This window comes from Hyla sarda, chromosome 1 (genome assembly GCF_029499605.1).
Source record: "Hyla sarda isolate aHylSar1 chromosome 1, aHylSar1.hap1, whole genome shotgun sequence".
Classification (NCBI taxonomy): Eukaryota; Metazoa; Chordata; class Amphibia; order Anura; family Hylidae; genus Hyla; species Hyla sarda.
Window position 1 is genome coordinate 513,417,558 of NC_079189.1, and position 13,833 is coordinate 513,431,390.

Consider the following 13,833-nt stretch of genomic DNA (forward strand, 5'->3'; position numbering starts at 1 on the left):
AGACTTGAAGCGGGCAGGAGCGAGAGATGAGAATAGCAACCCCAGCCACTTTCCTATTAGAAACAGCAGAGTAAGCTTGAGGATAGAGATGGTGCAGGAATTGGAAAGATCCAGTACAGTCAAAGTGTGTCTCCTGATGGAAAACAACATCAGCTGGGAGCGAGACCAACTCCCGTTGCAATAAACGCCTCTTAGATGGGGAGTTGAGGCCCTTAACGTTCAGGGAAACACACTTGACCAGGATGGATGTGTAGAGGGAGGCGGAGCCAATGACGGAACATACTTACAGGAACTGTTGGATGGACCAGAGGATACCAACCGAAAGAGCCTGTGAAACCCGGACCCTGGAAGAGACAAGTGGGGAAATCTGAACCTAGGAGAGAAGACAGACAAGGAAGGGAAGAAAACAGGGCAACAAAAGGACTAACAGACCAACATCAAACAGACGAGATCACACAAGACAAAACAAAAACAGTACAAAGCAATAAAGGGAACCATTGACCAATCAGCCAATGCGGAGGCCAAGACCACCAGGGTGGACAAGAAACTAAGGCATGGGCAGTCCATTGCTATAGTCTCTAGAGGGGATATGGGAGAACACCAATCAAGAGTGACACCCAAAGAGACAAGCACGCCACTCCGAGGCCATAGCAAAAGAGCATAAGCAAGACAATAAACTTAATTAAAGTATACCATAGGTGACCAAAAAATTCAAAAATACAATAGCAGTAGAAAAATGCAAAAATATGACAACTCAGCGTTAAACTGGAACTCTATACGCCTTTGCAAGAAGACCAGAAATCAAACAAAGTCCCGCCCAGGAGCAGTATGGAGAAGTCACTAGGCCGCAGATGCCATCTCAAGGGGAAGCCCGCTGGGGGCCCCCCAGAGTCCCGTGGAGGAGACCTCATCTTAGTCCCAGACCGTCGGGACCGGACAGGCTGCCACACAGGAGGTAGAGGAGGAGGAGGGGAGGTTAGATCCCAATCCACCACTTGAGGCATCGGCAATTCCAAGGTGGAGCAGAAGGCTGAAATATCAGAGAAGGAGCGTAGAACAGCAGAGCGTCCGTCCCTGCGGGCATGAAGAGCAAACATAAAGTTCCACCTATAGGGCACCTGGTGAGAGCACAGACCAGCAAGGAGGGACTGGAGCATCCTTCGCTTCCTAAGCATCAGCCAGGACATATCTTGAAATAGTTGAATGGGAGTCCCATCAAAGTCAAAGTTTTTAAGAGAGCGAGCCTTGGCCATATTGGCCTCCTTGATCTCGAAATTGTGCAGACAGCAGATAACATCTCTAGGAGTGCCTGTGTTAGACTTAAGGCGGAGGGTCCTATGAACTCTATCCAGTTTGATCTTGTGAGAGGGAGGCTCTCCCAGAAGAAGGTTAAAGATGGCTTCTAGAGTGACGTGGAGATCTTACTCGCGGGTAGCCTCCGGCAGCCCCCTCACCCTTATATTGTTACGTCTTCCACTATTGTCCAAATCCTCAACATGGGCATGTAGATCACAGAGAAAGCCTGTTTGAGATTTAATTGTAGCATGAAGTTGGGCAATGTATGCCCTAGTGGTATCGTGAGCATCCTCAAGACCCTCAGCCAGACCCTTCCGCAATGAGTGACTTTAAGTCCTCTTTGGTTGGAATTTGGGAAAGGAGCAAGCTCAAATCCGGCAGAGAAGGTGAGGGCGCAGGAAGGCCGGAACAGGTGAGGTCAGGTTCTGGGGTCCCAAGATGAAGACAGAGTCCCGGGAGGGGGGGGTGGTAAACTGGCGGCCATCTTGTTGGTGGACCGGGCCCTCTGTGGCTTAGGAGAGACAGGGGGCACACTGCAGGCTGAACTGGGTTCCAGGGGTGAGAGAAAAAGAGGTGCTGGAGACCCAGGTGCTGTGCCCTGCAAAGTGGGTAACTTGTTAGCTTGTGGCACCCTTGGGCAGGAGGGAGATGGAGGTGGTCCCCTCACCAAGGAGGCCCAAGATGGCGGCCCTGCGTTCAGATAGGAGGAGGGGAATGGGAGCCCCCTCAAGCAAGAGCAGCTGAGCTGCACCCTGAGGACAGGGACTCCCAGCTGGCAGGCTGGGGAAGTCACTCACCGCCACGGCCGGCGACTCTAAAGATGCTGCAGGTACCGCAGCAGGAGCGGCGCCTGGGCCCTGAAGCTGCAGGGTCTGTGCTGCAGCGCTGGACACAGGAGGCTGGAGAGCCCCGTGGAGCCCAGCCAAGGCAGCTGGATTTGGCAGCAGTCGTCAACCAGGCAGCACCAGGAGGTCCAGAGCTGGTGACTGGAGCACAGGAGGGTCTGCATCCTGGGGAGAGGTGAGCCCTCTAGATCTGGAGCGCAAGCCATGAGCAGAGCATGTAATGCCAGGCGGGCAGTCTGGTGCAGAGGCCGGAGGCATCCCAAAGTAATGGCGGATGTCTCCAGGCGAGATGTTTGCCATCTGGGCAGTGGAGGTGGGCTTCTTGTAACGACGGGAGGTCTTCTCCATCTATTTAAAGCAGGGTCACCGGGGTGTGCAGGCTAGTTTGCGGCCACGGGAGCCGTCTCAATGTGCGGCCATCACTGTCGGTGCCAAGCCACACCCCCTTTATTGTGAATTCTACAGATGCAGTGGTTAGTACTGACCACGGCATCTCAGGGGTTAAAACTGCCAAGACGGCGTAATCTCAGTCTCAGCAGTTGATCAGCAACTGATCTCCTGCTGCCAACCTGAAGAGAAGAAAATAGATAGGACACGGGATCATAACCGCTGCAAGGACGTACTTATCTACTTGGAAAAGGAGGGAGTTAAAATATAATGTTAATAAAACCACACGATGAATGGTGTAAACTTAATAAAATACCAAAGTCAAGAAGTGCTGATTTTGGTCACTCCATATACTAGAAAAAAATTATAAAAAGTGATCAAAAAGTCCTATTAAAACAAAAAAGGTACCAAGAAAAGCTACATATCACCATGCAAAAAAATATCCCTCATTAGTGACGGGAGCGACGCTCCTGTGCTGCATACAGCTGTGCACTATGTACGATTCTATACAGCACATAGGGCATTTCTCTTTCTGTGTGCCCCTCGCATGGAATGATAAATGCCCCACAAAGCAGGACGCAAGCTTTTAGACCAGCTCCTGACTGGGCTGTGCAACTTTTTTACCAGTGACTTAATACAAAGGTAGAGGACAACTTTCAACAAAATTATTCTAGGGCACATATTACAGCTATACAGAGAACACGAGAGTCCTTTTTTAATTGCAGTATAATATTTACCATTGGCACTACACACAAAGCATATCAAGAATGGTGTTTAATACTTGGGAGTGGAGGTTACTCCGTCCCTGGTAGATTATATGCCTCTTAACCTGGAACCATTTCTACGCTCTATTGTGGAGCGACTGCTCGCATAATCTACACTCCCTCTTTCTCTGGCTGGCAGGATCAATAGCTTTAAAATTTCTGTATCTATTTCACCTGTCCCCTGTCATTCCCCCCAAGAGGTATTGCTGCACTCTGTGGTGCTCTGGGATCCTTCTATTGGCAGGGAAAGCCTCCCAGTCTCGGTCGGGGGTCTTCTCCAGGGCCCCAAGCGGCGGGGTGGCTTAGCTGCCCCTGATGTATATAACTATTTTCTTGATTCACAGTTGGTCTATGCAGCGTGGTGGATCGACCTCGATTTGTCGAACTCGGCGACAGCCCTAGCTGGTGCACTTATGGGATCATATGAAGCTCTGACCAATACACTCTACAGGTATCACTCTAACTTTTCACTCCCTACCCCTCTGTTAACTGTGGCTAAAGTTTGGTCCGTGGTGTCGGGTACATTTCCGCAGCCTCTGGTATCTCCTAGAGCACCCTTGTGGGGGAATTTACATTTACCCCACCTGCATGGGTTACAGGAGGCCAGTTTTTGGGGCGCTCATGGAGTTAAATTTGTGACCCACTTGCTCCATGAGGATCTTATCCTTTCTGGAGATGAAGGAACGCTATGGCATCCCTGGGACTGCCTTGTTTAGGTATTTTCAGCTTCGGCATGCGGTTCAGATAACTTTTATTGTTAGCTGAACTCCTTTAAAGCAGAAGATAATGTTTGACACTCTGTATAGTTAACTATACATAATAATACACGATACTATAACAATATATACTTATACACACACACACACATTACGATCATGTTTCTTGCAATTAGTCCACAAAGTGACATATTCCTAGGAAACAATGTCATCTGCAGAGTACACTTCTGTAAGTGAACGTTCCAGCATGCCCTCACTAGATTTGCTGACTCCGGAGCAATTCATCAGAGACTACTGAGACGTGTTGTAGGTTAAACACAAAAAGGCTTTCTGACAGTCAGATTCATTTCCAGACAGCAACAAAGGTCAGACAAAGTTCAAGATATGTGTCAGGTCAGAAGCTGTCCCCCAAAGCAGAAAAATGGTGATGTTATAGGTATTACTTACGGCAGATCAAGCAGCATATCGCCTTGGTTTTGATTTTCACCATTTAGCATCAGTAAAGCCCTTTGAGACTCCAGGCAAGGCCGCTGCCCTATTTTTCTTTTTCTTCCGAGTTTCTGGACTTTTTCATTGCCACATGCTACCTCCTTCCATAACGCTGGCATGTATGTAGAGATCTGATGGCAGAAATATTATATGAAGACAAATGGACTAGAACAAAAGCAAAATGTATGGATAGCACAATGCATTCAATTAGTATACAGAACCTAAGACACATCAAAGGGAGTTCAATGTATACCGGGCTGTGACTGATATGAATCATTTATAACTGCACCTACCATTACACAAAACCTCAAACATCACTTTAACAGACATCAGGGAGCGCTGTGAATTTCACACAGAAAATAAAAAAAGATCTATAATAGTTTCATGGTAAAATGGAACACGAGCCTGGACAACCCCAGGGGTATTAAAGGAACTAATTCATGCCACAAAGCAGGGGCCCTAAAGCATTTGCCTGTCACCTTTTATTTTGGGAAAAAGACCAGTGACCCATTTGGAGATTTATTTTTCGATCACTGCAGCAGCTATAGCCACTCAGTAGCTAGTCAGTATGTATGTATCTTTCTGTATCCATTGTTTCCATGATTTTACTTTTTACTATCCTCGTTCACTTTTTTTAAACATTCATTTTTTTTCAGACTCTTTAAGGAAGGCGAATAACAGATCAGATTTGCGGCATTGCCGAAAACAAAGAATTTCATGATTCATGGATTCAGACATGGGATACACAGGCAATATTCAGGTCAAATGGGGCTTTCTGAGCCTTCTTTCAATAATCCCATTCAAAACAAAGAGGAACAATGGCGGACCGACCTGTTACTCCAGTTATATTTCCGTATGCTGATAAAACGTTACAGGGGTTGCCCAATTTATTTAAAAATTAGAATCAGGGTTCTGTTTGAATAATAAAGCAGCTATACTCACCTGTTTAATCCTCACCATGTCCAGTTCAACTACTCTGAGCTGCCCTTTCAATCTGCTTACTTGGGTGCAGTGATGACGTGCCTGTATACTCGGTCTCGCGTCATACATCAAGGCCAGTGACTGACTGCAGCAGTGGTGTGGGTATACAGCTACAGCAAAATCAGCAAAGATGGTGGGGTAGAGAGGAACAGAGACGATGGATGGGGTGAGGATTAAACTGGGGAGTATAGCTTCTATTTATTTCAACACAGTCTTCTGCAGTAAACACATTTTTAAATAAGTTGGACAAACCTTTTAAGAATTAGTTTGGTAAGTATTGGGTCCTCATGTTGGTCAGTATTTTTAGCCAAACTGAAAGCTTGTACGAAACACAAAAAACACATTAGCAAATCTTTCCATTGTATTTTTTCTGTGTTGGTTAAAATTCTGATTTTGGCCAAAAAACTGACCAAAATACTTTGTGTGGATCCAGAGTTTAGGAGACTTTAAAGGGGTATTCCGGCTTTTGAAATTTTATCCCCTATCCATTATGTGCGGAGCTGCGTCTCCAGGCTCGGAAACCTGTTGAAAAACGTCATATCACACCCCCTCCATTCGTGTCTATGGGAGGGGGCGTGGCATAACTTCACGAGGAGGGTGTGGCGTTAAGTCATGTCTCCAGTCCCGAAAACTTCCAGTTTCCGAGCCTGGAGACGCAGCTCCGCACATAATGCGGGTGCTACAGGGAGATCGCGGGGGGCCCGGGTCTAAAGCCGGAATACCCCTTTAAGCATCTTGGGTATACAATAGTTCCATTTAGCAGTAATGTTATAACAAAATACCTTCACTTTATGACAATAATACATATTTAAGCTTTGAATGTAAATAGCCTATTTTCCCCTTACCATATAAAGTACATACTACTAATTGTAAAGTATTGTTAAAAGGATTCATTGTAAAATTAAAAGTACTGCAAATTTTAATAGACAGGATTTGTACTGCTGATGTATTTAGCTCAGAGTAAAAGTTTGTTGGCTACGTAAAATTGTGGAAAATATTCCATTGTAGGTAGAATTAGATTTGTAAGAGTTTATAGATGGATGTCAACAAGAATCTTCTCATTCGCTGACCAAGGTCTTGATACTCTGTTTCACTATACAAGGAATAATTTTTTATTTACATAAAGACAGAAAACCCCTTTAAAATGTAATACTAGAGCCCTCGTCAGAGCCCCAATAAATATACAAACATGATCAGTGTAAAGGAGGGGGACGTGGAGTAAAGAATGATAAAGGAGCCACTTTTGATATATTTTTACATCTACAAAGTTGATAACATGATGATAAGATATGTATGTGTTATAAATGTTTCAATGATCTGAAAATATCCAGCATTTAAAAATGAATCACTTTCTCCCAGCACTAAAGGTTAACTATGTGAAGTGAACTGTGAAGATGCCAGGACAGCTTGAGTGATAATAAATGCCTGCTCGCCATGCTCCGCTATGGTAAATGGATCTCAGCATTTAGAGGTGATTAGGGGGTTGGAGACAGTTTGGCTGGCCACAGTGGACCCGATCCCCCGAATTGACTCAAATGTTAGGCAACAGGATTAATGTCCAGACAAGACCTCTGGTCTGAGCACCGGTGTCACAGAGGCCATCTCCACTCCTCTTTCTGTAGTGTCAATAATATAAGAATTCCTCATAATGATCCTATCATTTTCATAGATAATTATTGTTCTTGGCCTACATTCACTGATACAGAATCAACTATGCCGCTAAAGCTTTAGGAATAATGCCGGCATATTAATTTCTATTTATAGTCTTATGCAAACATTTGGATACCCCATAGTGAATTACATGTACTCTTTTTTTTATTTTTATTTTTTTAAGTAAAAAGACAATACAAACAAGAAAACCGTATTGCCTATCTTTTTAAACTCTGATATCTTGATGCTGGAGAGGTTGATTAATAAATGAGGGGCATGTACAGATTCAGCATCAAAAGCCCTATACAGCCATGTCCTTACATGTCCTATACTATAAAATACCTGTTATAAAGAAATGTGTCAGTAGAAAATCAGTTTTTATTTTAACAAATTTTATTTTTTCTAATTTTCTACATTATAAATCTAATAATAAACCATTCTACCTGTACTATGTAGTCTTTTTTTCCAGCAGTGCCCTCCTTATCATCACAGACAGGCTTAAAATGAAAGGTGGCACTGGCATACAGATATAGAAGGTCAGGCCAATCACAGCCCACATCTATTACAGAGCATGCCTAGAAAACTGTCCCTTTAGAAGTCAATCACAGTACAAAATGAAGGCAGCAGGTCAAAAAATTGGTTATTTATTCACACCAGATGCATTGTTTCAAAAGAATGCGAGAACTTTTGTAAGTTGAAACATTAAAGGAGTAGTCCAGTATAGGAAAACTTATCCCCTATCCTAAGGACCCCCGCGATCTCCCTTACGGGGCCCCGGCTCTCCGGCCATATAGCGCGTGTCGACCACCGCACAAAGCGGTTCCAGTTCTCCCATAGAGTTCTAACTAGGGGGCGTGTCAGCTGCCGCTTCGTGTGGTGGTCAACACGCCCCCTTCCCATGGACTGTCAGGGCCCCGTATGCGAGATCGTGGGAGGTCCCGGTGGTCGGACCCCCCACGATCTGAAACTTATCCCCTATACTTAGGATAGGGGATACGTTTTCCAGTCCTGGAGTACTCCTTTAAATGTTGTGTGAACAGACAACTACTTTTTAGGGCTGCTGCCTCCATTCCATACCTGATTGGCTACACAGACTTGGATTCCACCTTGGTGAGGTATGCAGCCTGGCCTTCAGGTAGTTTATTGTATACATATATCCCCTTCAGAGTATAGGGTTCCCTCCAGTTTATTGTGCCTATGAACATTGGACTTGCTGTAAAGTGTATCTGAAAATGCAGCTCAGACAAGATGGCTGACCGTAATAATGTACTAACATTTTAATTAAAACAGCTGCAATCAGAAAATAGAAACCAATAAGAAAAAAAGAGCATGTTTCAGTATCTGGCTCCAATCAGTAAAAAAAAAAAAAAAATCTAGGTGATACATAGCAACACCTGCCACACTTTTTACAGTACATTATTTCTGCCAATTTCATTGAAGGCTGACTGCTTTCTACAGTAAATACCTAGTAGCATAAGCAAAAATTATCAGCCTTAATGAAAACCGCAGGGAGCATAAAACCGGTACAGACATCATGATTCCTGCACACTATGTATTACTTTGAGACACTTTTAAAGTAATTAATTATAGTTTAAAAATGCCCCAGGGGCAGGGTAACTAGTCTTCAGGACAGCCAGCTTCAGTGATGCATTTCTTTCTATACAATGCTAGGGAGAGAAGCGTCGTACAAGTCAATTAGGGAGGGAGCAGCACCGGGAACCACTCCGAGAACTAGTTACCCAGTGAAAATTTTAAACTATGGATTACTCTGAAATGCTTGGGCATCTCAAAGAAATACATAGTGTGAAGGGAAATGGAGAGTAACCACTAAATGGAGAAAGGTGATTAACACGTACCAGTTTCTGCAAAGATAAAGGTTCAGTTGACATTTTGATGCTGCTTTCTGAGTAAAGGTTCTTAAAAATCACATCTGCAAGCAACATCTGAAGCCATGGAGAAGCAATGGAAGAAACAAACTGTTTTTTCTCTTCTACTGTAAACTCTGTAACAAAAAATAGCAAAAAATTAAAATAAAAACCTTTACTATGAATTTCGTTTGCGCTGCTTTCTTGTAAACTGAAGTTTTATAAATACCACAGATCTTTCAGCTCCTGTAACAACTTGATAACATTTTACAGGACATGAATATTAAAGGTAGCTGAATGATTTGTGTAACATGCCCTATTAGCCTATCAGGTTATCATGCTCTAATTTGCTGATTAAGTACCTTTAACTAGGCAAAATCCAAACACACAATGCATCCTATGGAAGAATTTTTACTCACGTTCAGTAAATAATTAGAAGGGTTTTTATCCACAAATAATTGAATAAGTTAGTAAAAACAGGGCCTGTAATCTCACCACTTTGTCTACACTGTTGCCCTAATGTATTAATAAAAAAAATTATAATTATGTATTGTTGCCCATGGCAACCAATCAAGAATAAAAACATTTTGATTGGCCGCTATGAGTCACAGGGCTAGCTTGTTAGGCAATTTTGACAAATGAGGCTCAGTGAGGCACAAGTGTATGAGCAAAAGCTTATTTTAGGGACAGAAATGACAAGATGCTATTCTATTTCTACATTAATGTCTATGTTCTAAATACCTTCGCATGAAACACAGATGTAGAATACATAGTCACTTGCCACTTGATGCAGCAAGTTTTTGTTCAGATAAAAACCAAGTAGGATCCAATATTCCACAACGCCGGTGAGCAGCCCATTTACGTGTGCCATCATCTCTTGGGATAATGCCTTTTACAAATATAAAACATACAGGTGAATTCACAACTACATGAACATACACATTCAAGTGGAATGACAACTAGCAAAATGTACTTGTGCCACCTAGGCTGAAATTAGACAGCTTTATAAACCTACTATACCCCACTGCCATCTATTCCAGACTGCCTACAGTCAGATCCGGAAGTACGGTATTTGGAAAGTGACACAATCTTTTACACTCTGGCCACTGTATACTAATCAAGGGGAGATTGGAGTGTACACTACATGTGCCATTTTAATGCGGCTAATTCAAGTAATTGTCATTTTTAAAGCCAAAATTAGGAGTAGATAAAAAATGGAGAGGTAGAATTTTTTTTATATGTATATATATATATATATATATATATATATATATATATATATATGTATACACACATACACATTTTCTTGCTTTGACTTTAAAAACTGCATCAAAACAGCATGTGTAAAATCACCCAAAGACTGCCTGCACACACAATGGCTTATAGTGTAAATTTACTGATAAATAACGATGACTGAATAGATTCAGAACAAATTAAATTAAACAAAATCAGATCTGTTTTTTTTTTTTTTTTTTTTTTTTTTTTTGGGGGGGGTGGGGGGGGGGGTTGCTTTGGATAAAACCACTACAGCAGCAGGGACTCCTGTTAAAGACAGGAGTCCCTGCTCCTGTACACTAATCAGCCAAAAAGGTTGCATTCACTGGGCTGGGCGAAGTGCAAATGGTCCACAAAGTATGTCAGGCTGCCTGGAGGGAAGCTGCAATGCTGTGTGCATTTCGACTCACATTTGCTGGGCAATGCGCTTTATAGCTGGTTCAGCAATTGTTAACCTAAAGGTGATGCATACAGTGTACTGTATGTATTGAATGTACAGGAGCACGGCCTCCAGGAGAATTGTTAATTTGTTAGAGGGGCTTTCCGGGCCATTAATTACTGATCGGCGCCATGCACTAAACTGTGAACTGGGCCAGAAGCAGTGTGAAGATCAGCAATTGATGGGTTATCCTGTGAATAGGCCACCAATTATATAGCCAAGAAAACCCCTTTAATGATTTTATTATGCTGATGTCTAACATTACTTGTCAATGATTCGAGACAATAACATGTAACACATAGAAACGTAAATTTTACTAGAAGCTCTTGATTTAACACATAGAAACGTAAATTTTACTAGAAGCTCTTGATTTATAAAGGTCCTGGCCCTGGAACTTGAGCTAAAGTTTGCATACATTACATCATGCTTTCAGCTTGTCTCATATGCCTTGACTCTATTCCTATTGCTATTTACTGTGACTGTCTCATCCATGTTCACATTATTTATCCCTGTGACATTTGATCTTTCAACCCTTACATAGGAGATCAAAATGTAAAATAGTGGAGCAGCTGACATTAGGCATCTGGCAAGATATCACCGCATGTCTTGCTAAAAACAATGCTGATGCCAATACGATTAATAACTCAATTGAAATTGACAGGATCATTATAGAGACTGCTGGAATGATAACCTCTGACAGTCCCACATGGCCTATAAATTTGGCCATTGTTCTGACAATCTGGCAATGATCTGGCTGCAAAGTGGATATTACCTCTGCTGCCTATTATTATTTTGAAGCAAAACCTTGGACCCCTATGCTCAACAATGACCACAAAAGCCAAGAGAGTTAACACTATATGCTACTAACTAGGAACTTTATGGTGTATGACAATTCAAAGATTATCAAACTATGGTAATACTTACATAATCTACATGATGCATCTTCTTATGACACATTACTACAAGATCTGTCAACGCATTAATATTCTTGGTTAAGAAGACCATTGTTCTGGTTTCAGGCCAAAATATCCCAACAATAAAGGATGGAAACAGAGTTTTGCGAGAAAAATCCACCTGTTGACATAGCCTAAAATAATAAAAAGTAAGAGTGAAAGCTGTGAACTGTATTAAAGGGGTATTCCAAGAATTTTTTTAAGTTTTTTTTTATATCAACTGGCTCCAGAAAGTTAAACAGATAAGTAAATTACTTCTATTAAAAAATCTTAATCCTTTCAATAATTATCAGCTGCTGAAGTGGAGTTGTTTTTTTCTGTCTTTCAACAGTGCTCTCTGCTGACACCTCTGCTTGTCTTGGGAACTGCACAGAGTAGAAGAGGTTTGCTATGGGGATTTGCTTCTAAACTGGGTGGTTCCCAAGACAAGTGTCATCAGAGAGCACTTAGACAGAAAAGAACAACTTAACTTCAGCAGATCATAAATACTGAAAGGATTAAGATTTTTTTTAATAGAAGTGATTTACTAATCTGTTTAACTTTCTGGAGCCAGTTGATTTATAAAAATAAGTTTTTTTTCCTGGATATCCCCTTTAAGTCATCTTATTTTTCATATTATGCAAAGTGCTATAGGTATATCTCAAAATAAAAAAAGCATCTCCTGTTGTATTTCTTTTAGGTTTAGCAATGTACAGGAGGTCTATTGAAAATGAATAAGGCGCTTGCCTTGCATAGTGATCAATTCATTCGGGGGACAATTTTCCCTCAATCCCCTTATTGGTGGGGTCCCAGTGGTTGGACTCCCATCAATCAGTTTGCTATCCCGTGAAGAGGAGATAACATTTCGATCTGGGAATACCACTTCAACAGACTGGATATATGTCAGTGGCATACCAACCAAATGTGACATGATCTTAACCTTAGCCACTATTCACAATATATGTGGCCAAATATTTGTTTGCTCTGGAGCACTGCTTTCCTTTTTTCGGAAATGCAAAACCTTGCAAGGGTCATCTGTACATAGCTGTAAAATATAAGTGGTGGATATTCTCATTTGTAGCCTGCCTAGTATTTTGTGGATCTGCCACAACTTTTGGCTTAAACATCACAGCATCATAGCAAAGGGTCTAATCCACTGCAAAACTGCTGAAAGTCTCAAGTGAAACAGCCATTTCTTACAGGTTTCTCTTGCCTGACAGTAAAATGTGCTTCCTGGTAAGGAGATCTAGGTCTCCATTGTACCCTTATCTATTTTCTTCCATTTCCTCCCTCCCTCTCCTAGCTTTGTAAATGAGGCACAAGTTCTCAGGTGGTGTTCCTCAGCACAGCATGAGCCCACGTCCAGTGCTCCCCTTTATCTCGTAGCTGTCAGTCAAAAGAAGTAGGCAGATACAAGTAGGGGGGCAATGATAAAGAGGTCAGCAGGTATAGGCTAATAGTGTAGATGACACTGATTACAAGAGTCTACCGTTTTTCTTACGTGGTGCCGTTTCCAAGATAAGCGGAACAAAAATCCTAATATGTAAAGGAGTTCCTTTGGTGCACGCAGGGCATTCCCAGCCCCTTGGAGCACTGGTATGCCTGGCGACTGGTCTGTGAAAAACACTCCTTAGTAAATATTAATATATCTGTCCTTAAAGCATAAAACGGACATTGCAATCAATTTTACCTACACTACTAGCCTGTACCAGCAGGTTATTGCAGATGATGCCACTTTCAGTTTTCCTTTAAAGGGGTACTTCAGTGGAAAACCTTTTTTTTTTTTTTTTTTTTTTATCAACTGGTGCCAGAAAGTTAAGCAGATTTGTAAATTACTTCTATTAAAAATTCTTAATCTTTCCAGTACTTATTAGCGGCTGTATACTGTAAAGGACATTATTTTCTTTTGCGATTTTTTTTCTTTCACGACCACAGTGCTCTCTGCTGACACCTCTGTCCATGTCAGGAACTGTCCATAGCAGGAAAAAATCCTCGTAGCAAACATATGCTGCTCTGATAAATATGGCAGAAGGTGGAGGAGCCGACCTGTGCACAATACAAGTGTCATAAACCATTAGAACACTGTCTCCTAATCCATATGCTGCTCTAGAAGTAATTTACAAATCTGTTTAGCTTTCTGGCACCAGTTGATTTAAAAAATAAAAAATAAAAGTTTTCCACCGGAGTACCCCTT

At 42.1% G+C, this 13,833-nt stretch overlaps 1 protein-coding gene across 6 annotated transcripts in view; it reads right to left on the reverse strand.

Moving 5' to 3' along the window:
* The window catches only part of SLF1 (SMC5-SMC6 complex localization factor 1), a 130,855-nt gene that overhangs the window by 23,708 nt on the left and 93,314 nt on the right, over positions 1 to 13,833 (reverse strand). For all 6 annotated transcript variants that reach the window (XM_056538098.1, XM_056538130.1, XM_056538139.1 and 3 more), the window contains 4 exons: positions 11,632 to 11,794; positions 9,735 to 9,882; positions 8,985 to 9,130; positions 4,456 to 4,628 (listed from right to left, as the gene is read on the reverse strand). In XM_056538098.1, coding sequence (XP_056394073.1) covers positions 4,456 to 4,628; positions 8,985 to 9,130; positions 9,735 to 9,882; positions 11,632 to 11,794 — 630 coding nt within the window. The remainder of the gene's footprint in view (positions 1 to 4,455; positions 4,629 to 8,984; positions 9,131 to 9,734; positions 9,883 to 11,631; positions 11,795 to 13,833) is intronic.